Here is a 19,233-nt window from a genome sequence, read left to right as displayed (position 1 = left end):
GCTTTTATCAATTATAATAATAATCGATTATCAAGTCTTTGTACCAGCATTTTACTAACTTTCAATTTTTGTATTGTTTAGATGTTATTTCTAATAGTTTGTCAATTTGTTTAGGGCCAATCTTGCAAGCTGATATAGAATGTTTTTTTATTATCAGTTCATTAGTTAATATTTTACATGTTGGTTTACTTCTGAAAGCAATGCAATATACTATCGAGCATGCAGATCTGCATGATGACAGAAATGGAACGCGGCCATAGGATGTCATTTAAGGGATATTGAGTAGGGGATAATTAGTACATATATATATCGGCGGTAGATCGTAAAATCGGGCATATCGAGATATTCCTAGGCATATCATGAAACGCCGCCATTTAATATTTTTTTTTTTTATTATGAATGGGCTTACTCATGGCCACAGACTAGCCGAGGCGTAGACGTGGCCTACGATGGAGCGAGCTCGCCCAGAAGGTGCCTGTTCACTCTTGATTTGAAGGTTGCCGGGTTATAAGAACACGGAAATATAGACGCCGGCAGGGAATTCCATTCCTTGGCAGTGCGCATAAGGAAAGTAGAAGCAAAGCGCTTCGTGCGAATTGGTGGAATATCTACCATGTAAGGATGGAAACCGGCCGAGCGTCTAAAAGTCCGATGGTAGAATGGGGACGGTGGAATAAGCTCGTGTAACTCTTGGGCACACTCCCCGAAGTGCAGCCTGTAGAATACCGACAGGCTGGCGACTTTCCGCCGATGGGCCAAAGACTGAAGCTTAGCCGTTAGCTTCTTGTCGCCAATCATCCTCCTGGCCTAATAATCTGCCTCATAATCTGCCTTTTGCATTTTTTGCCACTGCTAGTGCTGCATTCTATGTGGCATTTGGAGCAGAAAGCGTAGATACTAGGTAGGTACTAAAATCATACGCTACCCAAACACGTACTATAAGTAGGATGTCAAGCCATTTCAATGGTTATCATTTGCTAAAATTTAGGACATCCTACTTATTCGATATGCCTAAATGTTGAGGTAGCTGGTGGTCACTAGTCAGATCATGACATGCCGGCGTTTCATGATCTGCTTAGGAATATCACACCTTGAAGTTAGCACGATATGGCTGGTGGTCACTAGGCCACCAGCCATATCTGCCTAGGAATATCACACCTTGAGGTTTGTACGATATGGCTGGTGTTCGCTAGTCATCATGACCATCTGTATATTATTCATTATGTTTATATCGATTTTACCGATATTGGTTTTTATGGTGTCGCATCACTAATATTGGTACGGTGATACCAGAGTAATAAATTAAAAGTGCCTATTTATGGAAAGTGACAGCCGTAAATACCTTAAATTAATAATATATTTGACATGTTAAATAAAAATATATAGCTGGTCAACCAAATCTTGTCAGTAAAAAAGGCGCGAAATTCTAATTTTCTATAGGACGATATCCCTTCCCGCCTACATTTTTCAAATTTGCCGCCTTTTTCTACTGACAAGATCTGCTTGACCAGCTATATGTAGAAACTAAAGGAAAAATTAATTTTCAAAAAATAGTCTATCGGTAATTTTACGTTATTTAGGGGTTGTGCACAAATCACGCGAGATGGTTTCGACTACTTTTTGATCCCCCGTCCCCCTTTTCTTTATTCTTATAGATCTATCAATTTGATTAAATAGATTAGGTTGATATGAAACTAAGGTGTTATATGAAAATAATGTGTTACATAAATTATATAACAAAAAGCATAGCAAATATTACTGCAATGTTCTGCCGCCAGAGTGTAGCACTAAGCTAGCTAGTAAATTTTCTCTTTTCACTTTATCGCTCAAATATGCAATAGTGATAGAGAGGTTAGATAAACAATTTAAATTTTCTTGTTCCGCGGCGGACCACCAGATTGTGATGGATTGTGGTAGTCGCGCCCCCTACGCAGAGTTTCGCATAATATTTCCTATTAGAAATTCTACTCGTACCTAATTAATATTTAGAAAGTCTTCTTTAGAATTACCCTAAATTAGATCTAATATCATATCACTGGTATCACTGTCAGATTGACAATGTTTTTTAGTTATTTGCAAAATTAATGCACTATTTGATAATATTTAGATGTAGTACTTAAATATGATAAGAAACGTGTTCTTTTTGTAGACTAGACGTTTCCGATCTCATTTTGCAGGAGAAAACGCTGCAATTCGGCATTTTCGGCTCCTATCATTCCGCTTAGACTGACGTTTGCTGAATGGCGTATGACGTGTGGCAACTAGTTTTATATAACCTCCTTGACCGGCGGCCGCGATCTTTTTGCAGAGGGGAACGCCTGTTAATGGCCGCTCCATAGATATTTACTCCGAGACTTTATCAGTGCAGTGGTGGAAGAGAGAGAGACATGTTGATAGACTGTTTTTCATAATTCTGTAGCATTTTCCATTTAATAGAAAGCAACGAAAAAACTAAATCCCTCTGGTGTTAAATAAAAAAAAAAAAAAAATTATTCCTTCCTTTAACTTTCAAGAAAATAATGTACTCTCAACTCCCACATTAAAGGCCGGCAACGCACTTCCATCCTCTATGGTTTTGCAGGTGTCGATGGGCAACGGTAATCGCTTACCATCAGGCAGTTCGTCTGCTCGTTTGCCTTCTATATCATAAAAAAGTAAATAGGTTCATAATACAGTAACATAGAGGCCTGTTTAAGAGACCTAGATCTTATTTATAAGGGAACAGTTGGACTGATGATAGGAGGATAGGAAAATTTGTCCACGACCAAACTGATTCTCGCGCCTCGACGTTTGGTGATGAAACAAAAAAGTTCAATTCTGCGTCCACTGCTTCTTGTCAATGGAACATTGTCAAGTACATCATTGCAATTTTAATTTGAACAAGCAGAAACGTCTGCAAGCGATGCTATTAAGTTTAGAATAAATTTAAAAGTGGAAAAATTACTGTCTTTTCTAATTACATAATTGTGATTTGGATGGCAACTGGATCGTATCGTTAGCAAAGAGTATATGAGTTCGGCACTCTAAAGTAATTTTAAGAGCACTACATATATTATGTTTTGGCAAGTCATAGCCTTCGCGACATTTTTTACGTTCCAAGGCATTATCAAACGCTGCTCAAAGATGGATGTTAGGTTAGGTATTCTTAATTGTCGTAGAAAACCTCTTTTGAAGTGAACGGAAAAATTAGTCCATAGCTACAGATATTAAAAAATAGCACTAATCCAGTAAAACGGAAATTGGGTTAGACAAATGTTTAAGAATGGAATTAATGCTAATTAAATTTTATCGTTTCACGTTTATATTAGTTGTGTAAGTATGGACATTTTGATATACATTACAACCTTAAATTCTTCTGGCATGCTTTCAAATTCAGAATTTTCGTCTAGCGGTAGAACAGGGATGAGAACATTTACTGTACCAATCAATTTATTTGTGTTAAACATTTTCTTTGAAAGATATCCGTTATTTAAATGTTTTCTGCTATGTTTGATGACACCGTTTTTCTCACCAAACCGGTTTGCCCTGCTTGATGTGTCTATTAATATAGCGGTTTCTTCCTCAGTATCTTCCTTCAGTTTTGGCACATGAATGTTTACTTTTGTATCGCTAGCGCCTAAATTCACGTTGGTTGATGTTGGATTGTCATTGTCTTTCAAACGATAATAAATGGCTATAAACTTTTTTGGCGATATTGGATAAATAATGTATTGTAATTTATTATTATCATGGTCTACATAAATTGAACTATAAGATTTCCCTGTTTTAGTTTCCGGGAACTCATAAGCAGGAATACCTTTTTGTTTTTGGTGTTGGGTGTTTGTGATCTTTTTAGTTTCGTTATTAGAAACACCGTAAGCAAGAAGAAATTTTTCCGCCGGTATTGATATATGAATGTTATTTGTATTTTTGTTGCTCTTCAAGTCTAGATTATTTACTAGAGGAATTTTTCTTTCTGTGTTGCTATACTTGCTATTCGAGGAGCATTTACTTGCTTTAACTTTTTTCTTAAAATAATTACTTTTTTCTGTCGGATGTGTATTCTGGCCCCGAATATAGTAAGGAAGAAAAGCTTTTACTATCGGCATTGGCAAATTAAAGATTTTTGGTTCTTTAGGGCGATGGGCAATATTGGACTTTCCGGACCAAAATTGTGACTTCAAAAGACCGCCTCCTGCAATAACTTCATGTGCCAATTTGTCACCGTAACTTAAACCTTCATCTTCCTCTATATCATTTTCCAATATATCTTGTAAATTAAAAGGTTTATCCAACGGTTTCACCGAAGTCATATTGTAAAATGCGTTATGTGTACTGCATAATCTTATATTATTTGTTACTTTACTTGTATTTTCTGTGATATTTTTCAAAATACTCTCTTTTATAAAATTCTGTGGTGAATTGGTTTTGAAACCGTAGGTAGACTCTTCCAGATCCCACAACGTAGACTTAGTGATAGGAACTTTGGGCGACTGTGTTGGTAAACTCATTTTGGTAGTTTGTTTGCTTGTGGGGTCTGTGTTAAATACACTATTTATATTACGGTCGGTTGTTTGTGTAACAATTAAATCCTCAAAGTGACTATAAATTTCCTCTGATGGTATTAGCAAAGGAAGATAACTGTGTTCTGTGCCGTTAATTATAATACCTAATTTCAATTTGTGAACCTAAAATGAAAAAATATAGATAGTTAGTCTACACCGTGTTTTTTTAATGCGTTAATTTCAAGGATGCATTTCTGAACTTAAGTTACTTTCTCAAAGAAACCTAAATTTGCTTCTAAACACAAATTCTATCTCGGACGATCGATAGGTAAGTATTCGAAATGTCATTGACATGTCTATAATAGTTTTCCATTGTTTGCTGGATTGAATATAATGTATGTGTTACAGCATTATTTTTTAGATATTTACTACAAAAACCTACTTTACGGCTATAAGGTCCCTTCCGGAGGGTCTGGTTGCTCCCAAAAACAACTTGCTTTAATGCCTCTTATCGACCTTATTCGGAACATCCATCCAACTCTTATTTTCCCACAGCGATAGGCAGACTAGACTATTTTAAGACTGACTTATTTTCTTTTTTTTGCCTAAAATGACTAGATTTAGTAAGAAAGTTTTAGTTTGCTCTGCATTTGTTTGACGTGTCGCATTTAACTTAAATATGCACCATAATTGATATACATCATAAAATAAAATTCATCTTACCTTTGGTCTGTTTATCGCAACGCCTGAATTATTTTCTGGATTAGATGTAGCATTTTCTGTACTGTGTTCTCTTGTATGTACATCAAGATAATCTTCGACTGATGATATAGATACAGGTGCTCCAATACTATGTTGGTTTTTTTTTTTAGAACCGTTTGGCCTATTATAATACGTTTCATATTCATTTCTCACATTGGAAGGTCGATCAGTCACATTCATTTCTAAGCGTGCTTTTGTTTGTGGGAGACGGAGATCCGTCTCATGTTCTGCGTGTAAATAGTCGTAATCGAATTGCTTATATTTAGAATATGGTTGAGCATGACCGTGTTTGGTATCGACTGTCTCAAAGTCAAAATCATCTTGACTGGGTTCAGCTAACTGTTCATCGTAGTCAGGACGTTTCTTTCTTAAGCCCTTTCTTCGTAGCGGCTTATCGTCGGCTAGTGCTGGTGTTTCTGTGAAGTGGGAGTTGATGTGAGCTGGTCTTTTGCGTCTTCTCTTCGGGACATCAATTGTTTGATCGTGGAACTCAGTTAGCGCGGCTTGTATGTTTTCTTGGTGCCTTTCGAGCGGTTCCGTGTCTGGATAAGGCAGCGGCCGGCGTTTCCGTTTCCGAACAGGTCTGCGCCGTGGCGGCACCTCTTCTACCGACCTTAAGAACTCGAGAGATTCGATCCAGCCTTCAGCGCGGGTTGGCTGGTGCACTGTTTCTGGTGGTTGGGGTGGTGGGTGGTCTATCGCCTTCCAAGGCTGAAATTAAAAAGATGGTTTTATTAATTCTTTTGCCTTTTCTTTATTAATCCGGTTAATTTCCATAAGAAATTTTAAAAGTATAAAGTCATTAGAATGAAAGCATCAATATAGATAGGTAATAAACAAAATAGAAGAGGAAGCAACTTGTCAAGTGGATGCTTCCACCCAATTGTTTTTCTAATAACATTGTATAACTGTAAAATGGGACACAGAAGTGGGAAATACCCAGTTGATAATTTGTTTTTATCTCTCCTGTTCGGAAAGTTTACCTTTCATAAGCTGATAACCGGGTGGAAAATTGCATTTCCCACCCTAGGGTGGAAAGTATTTTTTTTTTAATTTTTACTTCGAGCAACGGCTAACAGCCATATATGCCATATTATAAGCTCTCATATCAGCTTCTGCATGACTGAAATTGGCGCCGTTTACATTTTCAAGTGATTCGAGTGACTTATAGTTATGTGGTAAACCTATATATCTGTTAATAATATGTTCTAAAGAATAACACTTACCAATAATAAACCTACATTTCTCGTGTTTAACTTTCCTCATAGTCGAAATGAAAAGTAGAGTGTTTAACTCGGATAAAAGGAACCATCTCACCCTCGAACGATTGGCGCTCTCTCTTCGTTCGAGCGCCAAAATATCTCGGGTGAAATGGTTCACTTTCCACCCTTGGTTAACAATCTACTATTCCACTATTTTTTGCAAAGATTAAGCTACGTGCATGCCAAGTTTCATGCTCCGGTTAGGAATGTACTTTACGCTTACGAGTCGTACTATATATTGCATGCTACCTTGCATAAAAATCAACCGTAGAAACACCAGCTCAGCATCAAAATCTGCCACTAAGGAATCTCAGCTTGACAGACTACGCTTAAATAAACCCTCTTGTTTTAATCATCTAACTAGTTCATAGTAAGTTTTGTTTCGAAATATACATCACATATACATGGTGATCAATCCAAATGTGTCAGTATGGAGAAATCAGCAACTATAAGAGATAGCGAAATCTGTTCTTAGGAACCATGGCTTCGATTTTAGATTTAATAATAATGGCATTCAATTTTTAGAGCACCGTACAAAACTTTGTTCACGGTGCTCTTATGGGATCACTTCGGTCTTGTAAATCGGTTAAATGCGTTTTTCTCAAAGACCGTTTGATGTAGGTACCTGAAATTTGGAATAGTTATGGCAAGTACCATCACTAACACTGTGAATAAATCGAAACTGCTTATTTCTGATTTTAGGGGGAAATTTAGGGGTTAAGAGGGGTAGGCTGAATTTTATTTTCAATTGTAAGAATCGTGTGAGGTACCATTAGAAAGCTTGCAAAAAATTGAGTCGATGGACTGATTTTGACTTCATTTTAGAATGCAATAGTTTCGATAAAAAATGCATTTAAAGTTGCAAGTTTTCATACAAACATTTTCACCTCTGTCCTGGCGATTTTCGGGAAAACTATAGCTAACAGGCAGCTGACCAGTCAATATCCAACTAAAACAAGTATGGAGACGGCGGGAAAATTATCAGGTTAACTCTAACTTTATTAGTTTTTAAACTGCAGCCTGATCTTTGGTTGCTTAGGGCTAGCTAAGTGATGCTTACACTGGTCATTCATATTAAGAAGTAGTTTTAGTAAGTAAGATCCTTACTTAAAACTTTGGCATTGTAATTTATGACTTATGTCTTTGATACAAAGTTTAATTCTACTTACTTATTTTTGTGAGATATTTCATTTGTTTTCTGAATAGCCTACTATAAGTATGAGAGAGTAAAAGATCTGCAAAATGCAACCTTATTATAAAGCAAATAAGTTTAAATTTCGAACGGGCTTTCCAACCAATGGACTATCGCAGTGTGCTCAGTAAGAATCATATTTATTATTGGAGTTTATCAGTTCAAATTTAAATTAAGAATTCCGTTCTTCACTGTCGTTGTGTTTTTTTTTCACATTAGAGCACATAGAGTTAGTAAAGCGATAGAATAGAGATAATAAAGTCAATATATTTATTAACAGCTATGGCGTCATCTACCTATAGATTTTACTGAGAGTATCTGATTCGTCGAAACAGTACCTATTCCTTTTCATTAAGTACCATTACATTTATGTATAAAGTATGTATATTTTTGAACCGATCTATGAGAGCAGCAACTAGATACTGTTCTGTTACGAAAAAAAAATTAAATTTCATAATTCACAGTTTTTGGAAACAAAGGTAAAGTTGACGAAATATAAAGTAAGCCGATCTTGATCAAACTTGTTTGAGTGACAAAAATGTCAGTTAAGATTTGGTACTCATGAATTCCAGTTCTACTAAAATATTTTTTGCTTTTAAAAACTGATGTACAATAAGTCCAAAATTGTCCGGTATGTTAGGTTTATATTCAAATTATACGCAATTCTTTGTAGCAACTCCGCCAAGTGGACGGAAACAGGTACTGGACGGCAACCTGACGCAGTTACCCTACTTGTACTAAAACTTAGACATTTATTATTAGGTACTTATTTCTGTGACTTATATGAAACATGAGCAAATTGATTAATACTTTACGTTAATTATATTTTGAGTCAGAAACAAGCCTGTGCCTGCCCAGTCTACAAGTTTAAAATACAACAATTGCGACTATATCAAAGATTATGAGGTTGTATGTATACCCAGTATTTTTGACGGATTTAGTTTTTCATGCTCGAAGTTGCCTGTCAACTCTGACGTATATTAAATTGTCAACTATTTTGGTGTTTGAAAGAATCAATAATTGGCAAAGTGCCGTGGCAGAAAAAGCCATTCTCCAAAAAAGAATCAATAATAATGAAAATGTTCAGACAAGTGGAAGAATATCATACTTCAATATGTTATGGATGCTAGTACTAGTAAGTAAAAACAACAGTTTAGCGGAATGTTAGTTTACGAAATGGTTTGTACAAATTACAGAGAAATTCATAATAATTTGTTTCTACTAGAAATGTGCCTTCACCAAACGTTTTAGATAAACGGTATTAGGCCTATATTATATAAACGTTCTTGATTGCGGTTGGCCGAAATGGGACTTACGATTTTTCCTCTTTTCACCTCCAAGATGAGGTTGATTGTTAGTGTTAGAAAGCTGTAATTTGGTATGGATATACAATCAACCCGACAAGGTGGTAAATAAAATCTTTAATCTCTAAAAAATATATCTAAGGTAGAAGCTTTGTAACTTCTACATTACCTATACTAGCCCAAAGGACTTTAATAAAAGTCCAAACTCCAAGGTCCCAGAGCTCCCAGACATTACCTTCTTATTTCCTAGTCAATAAAATGTACTTATGGGATAAATTAGTATTAGTTTCCAAACTTAAAACCACCTAGGGATGTGTCGTACGGTGCTCTGAACACCGTAGTCTTGACTTCGTGCTTGGCCAATTATTTTTTTTTAATCTATCATACATAACCGGCATTCGAACCTGGTCAATATTCTTTATGTAATCGCGTGTAGTATTTGTTTGTCTGGCAATTTTTAAACGATGGGTGATAGGTGGGGGGTGCTCGACCAAATATCATAGAGGGCCCCGAGACAAAACAAACTACATTTAAAAAAAATCATAATGGTCGACTTTTTTTTTAATTTTTTTATATTGGTCCGAGCGCGCTAAGATTTGGCATGCGGCGAACCCAAGATTACCATGTCAAAAAAAATTGGAAAAATCCAAAATGGCGGCGGACACGGGCAAAGTTAAGTTTCCAAGTAGGTTAAGCGAGCGCGAAGGGCGAGCTTCAGGCCGGGAGGACGAAGGCTGACCTCGGCGGAAGGCCGAAGGCCCGGGGCCTCCACCCCGACTCCCAAAACGCGAGGCCGAAGGCCGAGCTGCGTGAATGCGGTGCTTCCAAGCGTTCTACCAAGTCAACTGTCTTGATGAGCCAAGCCGGCGGGCCGAATGCCCGACGTCAGCCTTCGGCCTCCCGGCCTGAAGCTCGCCCTTCGGGCTCGCTTAACCTACTTGGAACCTTGGCTTTGCCCGTGTCCGCCGCCATTTTGGATTTTGGACGCCCGCGAACCTCTCGCTTGCGGCCCGCGAGCCCCCCTGGCTATTTTGTATGTAATATTGACATACGACAATGTCTTATGAAGTCATAAATATTAACAAAGTGCGGCCCGCGTCCACTTCGTTAACTGCTATGTGGCCCTTGGCTGCTAAAAGGTTGCCGACTGCTGATCTATACAATTACAGTTTCCATTAGCAAAAAAAGTAATATTACGTCTACTATTTCACAAGACACCTCGAATTTTCGCACCAAGTCGATTTCGAATTCTCCGTCTCATGCCTCATCTTTACATAGATAGTTAGTTAGAATGTGAACTATATGTTGCTAATTTTAGAATTGATTTTTAATTACGCCATATCTACGTCATTTTATGTTAATGTACCATTACATTTTCTCATACTATTTAGTAAGTGAAAACGTGTTACGTAAAGCGTTTAGATGTATGCTCCATATACCTCATTGTGTGCGTGATGGTCGAAAAACTGCGAGTCGTGTGAACGTACCTACGACAATGGTGCAGAATAGTCGGCAAAAACACATTGATTATGGCGTAATTAAATGAGTTAGCTTAGCATGCTTATTGACAGTGAATGTGGTTTTAGTTTGTGAGCAAATAGCGTTTGGTTAATAATTTGTACTATTATATATTTACATTAAGTATCTTAAACTGAATAACTTAAGAAGAAATGGACGACCGCTCCTCTGTACAAACGTAGTCTCCATTTGCTATAACCATAGCTATGCCCCAAACTTGTTAATTACCTATTACATATTAAGAGTTAAGCGCTTCCAAACATTTGTACGGAGTTCTTTTTTCGCTCCTAACTCTTTTAACAATTAAAAAATCGAAAAAAAGGAGAGAGAATCCATTGAGGTGAAAAGGATTTGTAAGAAGAAATAACTTAGGTCAGAAGAGATGGTGTAGTGTCAAACTAAAAGTTATTCATTCCTCTGTAAAAACGTCAAAATAATATGAATGTCTAAAAGCTAATGTAGCATTGTGAAGTACAAAATGTTTTTTTTTTATTATTTAATTATCTCCTTTTCTTTTTCGATTTGAACCCCGGCCTGCACCGTCTATGGTGTTCCGTGGGTCCCACTCAGTAAGCACAGACGACTTGGATTCATTCTAATTCTACCCCGAATGGTGGGAAAATGCCGATGACAGGGTCGAGACGATTGGAGAAAACGAGGGGAGGCCTTTGCCCAGCAGTGTGACACCGAAGTAGGCTAACAAAAAAAATAGGAAATACATAAAGTTTACTCAATTTAATGTTTGTTTGTAAATGAGAAAGTTAGCGGTGAGTGACTAGGTAATTTCGATTCTTGTTAGATATTTATGGTTAGATTAAGACGAAACAGGAACTGAGTTTTAAATATTTTAGGTAAATATACCCGTCTCGCTAACGGAAGCTGCTTCTAAAACTAGTGCGATCCTGCGTAAAAATCTCAAAAATCGAGGTTTCGTACTCGACTGTTTCCTCCTCCAAAACTTAACCAATCGTAACCAAATTTGGAAATCTAAATGATTATGAAATTATCTGTGTCGGTCCGTTTTGCTTTTTTGGCTAATTGATATCAGTTTTGAATACTACGCCTCTCATTGCGGCATAGTCAATGAGGCCATTTTGGCCATTTTTGAAGGCCTCTAGCGGCTTAAAAAACAAGAATATCAAAAAAAAAAAACGGTCCGACACAGATATTGACAATATCAATCTGTGTTGAAAAACTCATGCTCTAGCATCAAAGCCCACGGAGGAAACAGTCGCGTACGTTTGTATGCAAAAAAAACCGGGCAAGTGCGAGTCGGACTCGCGCACGAAGGGTTCCGTACCATAATGCAAAAAAAAAACAAAAAAAAAGCAAAAAAAATAATTGGCCAAGCACGAAGTCAAGACTACGGTGTTCAGAGCACCGTACGACACATCCCTAGGTGGTTTTAAGTTTGGAAACTAATACTAATTTATCCCATAAGTACATTTTATTGACTAGGAAATAAGAAGGTAATGTCTGGGAGCTCTGGGACCTTGGAGTTTGGACTTTTATTAAAGTCCTTTGGGCTAGTATAGGTAATGTAGAAGTTACAAAGCTTCTACCTTAGATATATTTTTTAGAGATTAAAGATTTTATTTACCACCTTGTCGGGTTGATTGTATATCCATACCAAATTACAGCTTTCTAACACTAACAATCAACCTCATCTTGGAGGTGAAAAGAGGAAAAATCGTAAGTCCCATTTCGGCCAACCGCAATCAAGAACGTTTATATAATATAGGCCTAATACCGTTTATCTAAAACGTTTGGTGAAGGCACATTTCTAGTAGAAACAAATTATTATGAATTTCTCTGTAATTTGTACAAACCATTTCGTAAACTAACATTCCGCTAAACTGTTGTTTTTACTTACTAGTACTAGCATCCATAACATATTGAAGTATGATATTCTTCCACTTGTCTGAACATTTTCATTATTATTGATTCTTTTTTGGAGAATGGCTTTTTCTGCCACGGCACTTTGCCAATTATTGATTCTTTCAAACACCAAAATAGTTGACAATTTAATATACGTCAGAGTTGACAGGCAACTTCGAGCATGAAAAACTAAATCCGTCAAAAATACTGGGTATACATACAACCTCATAATCTTTGATATAGTCGCAATTGTTGTATTTTAAACTTGTAGACTGGGCAGGCACAGGCTTGTTTCTGACTCAAAATATAATTAACGTAAAGTATTAATCAATTTGCTCATGTTTCATATAAGTCACAGAAATAAGTACCTAATAATAAATGTCTAAGTTTTAGTACAAGTAGGGTAACTGCGTCAGGTTGCCGTCCAGTACCTGTTTCCGTCCACTTGGCGGAGTTGCTACAAAGAATTGCGTATAATTTGAATATAAACCTAACATACCGGACAATTTTGGACTTATTGTACATCAGTTTTTAAAAGCAAAAAATATTTTAGTAGAACTGGAATTCATGAGTACCAAATCTTAACTGACATTTTTGTCACTCAAACAAGTTTGATCAAGATCGGCTTACTTTATATTTCGTCAACTTTACCTTTGTTTCCAAAAACTGTGAATTATGAAATTTAATTTTTTTTTCGTAACAGAACAGTATCTAGTTGCTGCTCTCATAGATCGGTTCAAAAATATACATACTTTATACATAAATGTAATGGTACTTAATGAAAAGGAATAGGTACTGTTTCGACGAATCAGATACTCTCAGTAAAATCTATAGGTAGATGACGCCATAGCTGTTAATAAATATATTGACTTTATTATCTCTATTCTATCGCTTTACTAACTCTATGTGCTCTAATGTGAAAAAAAAACACAACGACAGTGAAGAACGGAATTCTTAATTTAAATTTGAACTGATAAACTCCAATAATAAATATGATTCTTACTGAGCACACTGCGATAGTCCATTGGTTGGAAAGCCCGTTCGAAATTTAAACTTATTTGCTTTATAATAAGGTTGCATTTTGCAGATCTTTTACTCTCTCATACTTATAGTAGGCTATTCAGAAAACAAATGAAATATCTCACAAAAATAAGTAAGTAGAATTAAACTTTGTATCAAAGACATAAGTCATAAATTACAATGCCAAAGTTTTAAGTAAGGATCTTACTTACTAAAACTACTTCTTAATATGAATGACCAGTGTAAGCATCACTTAGCTAGCCCTAAGCAACCAAAGATCAGGCTGCAGTTTAAAAACTAATAAAGTTAGAGTTAACCTGATAATTTTCCCGCCGTCTCCATACTTGTTTTAGTTGGATATTGACTGGTCAGCTGCCTGTTAGCTATAGTTTTCCCGAAAATCGCCAGGACAGAGGTGAAAATGTTTGTATGAAAACTTGCAACTTTAAATGCATTTTTTATCGAAACTATTGCATTCTAAAATGAAGTCAAAATCAGTCCATCGACTCAATTTTTTGCAAGCTTTCTAATGGTACCTCACACGATTCTTACAATTGAAAATAAAATTCAGCCTACCCCTCTTAACCCCTAAATTTCCCCCTAAAATCAGAAATAAGCAGTTTCGATTTATTCACAGTGTTAGTGATGGTACTTGCCATAACTATTCCAAATTTCAGGTACCTACATCAAACGGTCTTTGAGAAAAACGCATTTAACCGATTTACAAGACCGAAGTGATCCCATAAGAGCACCGTGAACAAAGTTTTGTACGGTGCTCTAAAAAACGGTCACCCATCCAAGTACTGACCCCTCCCGACGTTGCTTAACTTTGGTCAAAAATCACGTTTGTTGTATGGGAGCCCCATTTAAATCTTTATTTTATTCTGTTTTTAGTATTTGTTGTTATAGCGGCAACAGAAATACATCATCTGTGAAAATTTCAACTGTCTAGCTATCACGGTTCGTGAGATACAGCCTGGTGACAGACGGACGGACGGACGGACAGCGAAGTCTTAGTAATAGGGTCCCGTTTTACCCTTTGGGTACGGAACCCTAATGACCACTCCTGTTGGGTCTTAACAACGTTCCATCTGCTTCCACAAATGTTGCGCTTTCTACAAATGTGTTTTAGATTTATCCCTACTAATTTTATAAAAGCGAAAGTATTAAGCCTGTCTGCCTTCTTCACTCTTAAACCGCTGAATCGGTTTAGATGAAATTTGTTAGGTCAGTTTATATTAATCATCATTCCACGCAGACGAAGACGCGGGCAGAAGCTACCAAAATATTTCATAATATTATTATTTGGATTACTGCAGCTATATCATTCAGAATTTATCCTTATTATCTAACTTCTGACTTTATTATACGGTTATTTAATTGAAAGGTACTTATGAGTTTTATTTATTAATTAATTAACACCGGATCATTTATCTTTGCTATTTTATTTGATTTTAGTGTAGACACTTCATTATTTAATTGTAGAATAATTTGTGCTTTAGGTAAAAATAAAAATAGGTATGTAAATGTAAGTACCATGTTAAATTTTAAGTTGCCATGCACTTGTTTGTATTTATTATAACTTATAACGTTGAATATCTCAATCGTTAAACAACAAGGATCCATATTGGGTCGCATAATAATTGATTGTCCTAATGTAATGTTACGCATAAAACTCATTTCGCATAATTGTTATTGTGCTGGAAATATTAACATTTCTAAAAAATTATAACACAAACCTAACCTAACCTACCCTATTCTACACAACCTATGCAAAATATTATCGAAAATACTTTCTGTGTCAGCTGGAGAAAAAAATATGCGGAAAGAGATTTATGCGTGACATTACACTATGACAATCAATTATTATGCGATGAGATAGGATCCCAAACAACGCTCAGTTTAACCCTTAACATGGCAAGACATGAAATAATGTAGCCACCTATCACGTGGAATGTTTTTGGGGATAGTAATGAGTAAAAAAGTACTATATTCAAGAAAAAAAAATTAAAAGTATTCTGAAAGTAGGGTTTTCAGGACGTCCGTTAAAACGGACATTGCCACGAACCTTATATATTGATTGCTCCCAAGGTTGTCCTAAAAAACGGACAATGCCGTTATACAGTTTAAGAAAATAAAAATTATTAAAGAATAACAGGGCAAGAAAATTTAAAATTATTTCAATAACACAATAATGAATGTTTGGAAAAAATGTTTATTTATATTAATAAGAAGAAAAATCTTATGGGACACATAATAATACTATATTTTCTTCTAGTGTTGATATGTAAAACGACCCACGTACAGATATATTAAACAAAAATATACATTTTAAAGCTACGTGTACATGCAAAATAGTCTCATAAAGCTAGTTACATATTACAATTATTGTAAGTAATATTACTTTACTTAAATGACCACACCATTTATCACTATGGTCTCACTGTTCTATGTCTTGCTTGTTTTCTTATTACCCGGACTATCTGAAACGTAAGCTGGTGGTAGATAATAGCTGTAGTTTCTGTAAAAGTTAAGATATTTTTCAGTCTCAATGGCCTCTGGCAACATTCTGGGAATATATGGCTCCTCCTTGGCGAGAACCAGTCTTATCCATGTCATGCTCCCAGACCGCAAGTTTTAGTTGGCGGTGCTTGACATAATTAGCTATAATAATATGTTCTTGTACCCTAGTAGAAATGCTTTGCTTCGTCTGCCCGACATATATATGAAAGACTAGATTCGAAATTAGCTATTTACTCTCCTGAATTTTGTAAAGATTACATTTTACAGGCCTCAGGAACAGTAGCATCTTCATCATCGACTTGAAATAGGTTTTAACCGTAGGACATCTCAAGACGTGCCAATAATTTGAATACTCAAGCGAGTTATGCATTTAATGGCGAGGAATTAAGTTTTGTAGATGGAGTACTAGCGGACAGGTCGTGTTTAGGTCATCAGGTCGAGTATTATGAACAACTTTTTTCCCACAAGGACTATTTAGTTCGAAATTATATTTAAATACAGATAGTGCCATTCACAATGAGGTGCACTTAACTTTAATAGCACGACAGTAAGAATAAAAGCACGCGTGTTCGTAAATAAACATAATATTTGTCCATCATATTTGACATACTCTAAGAAAGTCACCTGGCTGAAAAAGAGTCAGATTGGGGCAAGGCAGATGTACAATCTGCCTCTAGTAAAATTTCGTCATCGTCGTCTTTTTTGTTATCTCACTCTTCTGAGTCAGATTGTGGAACCACCTGAGACTAAAATATAAAAAAATGTATACATATACTTATGTATAACATAACCCCAACGCAAAAATAGCCTATAAAACGACGATAAATGAAAAAAATATATATACCCTAAGTATGGCAACGTCCGTTTTCTGTCACAATCTTATCTCCGCACAAGCCGGCACTGTCCGTTTTTTAGGACGTGCTAAATAGTACTTTGTTACCAGTACTATCGACAATGTCATAAAAATGGGACATGATTAATTTCGTAATTTTTGACGTAGAATTAATCTATGATTTAATGAGCTTTATACTAAATAACAATGTCTAACTCATCTAGTAATAATATCAACGCAAAGAAAACACTTTGGCTATTTACTTTATATTCTATGGTGTCAGGAACACACTCCGTCGCAAATTCAGCGAATTTCAAATTTCAACTGCCGCCTGCGCATAAACCGAATTTTGTCTGATATTGTCTTAAACTAGGAAAAAAAGTACAATTCTTGCACTTTCTTTAACGTACTTCCTTTTCTAGCCTGCACTTAGTGTTTAAACTTGGCGTCACATTTAGTACCTGTACTAAAAAAGTGACACAAACGCCTTAAGGGTTAAATAATTCTAGCGTTAGAATCCGACTCGGCTATAAAACCTCTGGAGCATTAAGCGTAATGTTCTTGGCTACTATATCGCAGGTAATGTACCATAGATAATGCTCTTCTACTTACTCGGCCGTACATCAACTATCCCATTGTAATCGATGAGATATCGACTAATGATAATCTAAACGATGTGTACAGTCCCCATCAGAAATATCGGTACAGCTAAGGCGCTCACAAATATCCGAACACGAATCTATTGTCAGGGCGTTAGAGTGCGTGTTGAGATATTGTGAACACCTTGGCCGCTCCGATATATCTGATGGCTGTACATTGATCTGTGATCTTTGCGTTGCTTGTTCAGTTTCTATACACATTAACGAGAGATTTACGAGAGAGACGCGATGGTACAACTACTAGACTTTTATAAACTAGTCATTCGTGTTTTACTCTAAAAGCTCTCCTTAAATGCCTAAGTTGAGGGTTAGAGGTAAAAGATATTATGGAAGTACAGTTCAATGGCTTAGCAGAAGACGTTAGTAAAGGCGATCGCATCAATGCGATAATTAAAGAGATAAGAATGAGAACTTAATGAATTAGTACTCAATTCACCACACCAAGTCAAGTAATTTAGATTATTTTAAGTTCATATTAACTCACATTATAGACGGGTCTAACGCGAATTATATTCAATTACCTTTATTTACCGACGTTTCGACACAGGTTTCACTGGTCGTGGTCGCGGCTGACTGATTGTCCCAGCAAAATGTCAAAACAGAGATTTGTGCATCTACCCGACGAAAAGTGTATGGAAAAGTTTGGGGTAGACATCACATTTTCAAACCACCCACCACACATAATGTTAATTATTGTCAATAGTCCGACACGCAACACTCACAATATCCACGCACCCGTCCGAAGATAGATCCTTTGGCTTTAGCTTCTGTATCACTGGTTCTCAAGTTGGCGATAAGTTGAAACCATCCTCCCTATTAAAATTCCTGGGGTGTTTCTTGATTTCAATTGCTTCTCGCACAACTCGAGGATAATAATGGCGTTCAGTGGAGACAACTTTTGGTCTATGCAACTCAATCCAGTGATTTGTGCCAGATGTAAGAAGATGTTATTTTAAGTTACCTGCGTTGGATGTAAGATAACTACAATAAAACAACAGCAACTACTACAAGCTACTGCAGTTAAAGTTGTGCTAATAGTTTTGGAAATATCGGAAATTTCAGGAAAATTTTATGGTAAATTAAGAAAACGTTCTTTTGAAGACGGGAAATTTCGATTACCCTACAAAAACATGAGAAGTCTCCGATATCTTTAAATTTGGAAAATTCTCAATTTTGGAAGGTTTCCGAACGGCACATTAGTATCTATAACCATCTAGCATTTACATATAGATATCCACGTACGTCTTACAAAGCTTTCACACATGACATGACATAACTAAAGCATATTAGTAGTCCAATCACACCAACCTGTCAACTATAATTTCGCGCCTAACATAACTCTCTAAGTGTCCAAGCAACAATTAACTGGCGATTACTCCACGCATGTCAGACATAATTCAGTTATCTCATCGCTAAGAAAGCTGTTACAAAACATGGCATAACGCGGAGGAAAGTCGAAAGCCGACCGGTCTGACCGGTGGATCTATGACCGCTATGACTTATGCAAAAGGGGTCATCTCGTGCGAATCGTGCGATGTGGTATTCGGATTCAATAAGCGGTTTCAGGCGTCATTTGCGGTGATATAAGTTAAAAGAGTATAGATTTTTTTTGCCTACTTTTAAAAATTTTCATGTAACTATAACTGCGAACGGGTTCAAATTTTGCGTTCATGTTCGCTAGGTCGCTAAAACTGTAAATTCATATACAACATAAGAAAAAAAATAACGATTGGCCTTCTTTGGCGCAGGTACCTTATTTGCATGATACTTCCCAACAAAATGTATGTTCTAATACAAAA

At 36.3% G+C, this 19,233-nt stretch overlaps 2 protein-coding genes across 2 annotated transcripts in view; one reads left to right on the top strand and one right to left on the bottom strand.

The window, feature by feature from the left end:
• Positions 1-19,233, top strand: part of LOC134671265 (actin-histidine N-methyltransferase) — a 66,305-nt gene that overhangs the window by 9,697 nt on the left and 37,375 nt on the right. The gene's annotated exons all lie outside the window — the stretch shown is intronic.
• LOC134671224 (probable serine/threonine-protein kinase DDB_G0282963) overlaps positions 1-19,233 on the bottom strand; it is a 38,705-nt gene that overhangs the window by 3,961 nt on the left and 15,511 nt on the right. The window contains exon 2 of the mRNA XM_063529019.1: positions 5,208-5,957. Coding sequence (XP_063385089.1) covers positions 5,208-5,957 — 750 coding nt within the window. The remainder of the gene's footprint in view (positions 1-5,207; positions 5,958-19,233) is intronic.

The sequence above is a fragment of the Cydia fagiglandana genome, chromosome 15 (assembly GCF_963556715.1).
Source record: "Cydia fagiglandana chromosome 15, ilCydFagi1.1, whole genome shotgun sequence".
In the NCBI taxonomy this organism is placed as follows: Eukaryota; Metazoa; Arthropoda; class Insecta; order Lepidoptera; family Tortricidae; genus Cydia; species Cydia fagiglandana.
This window is presented reverse-complemented; position numbering and strand designations above follow the sequence as displayed.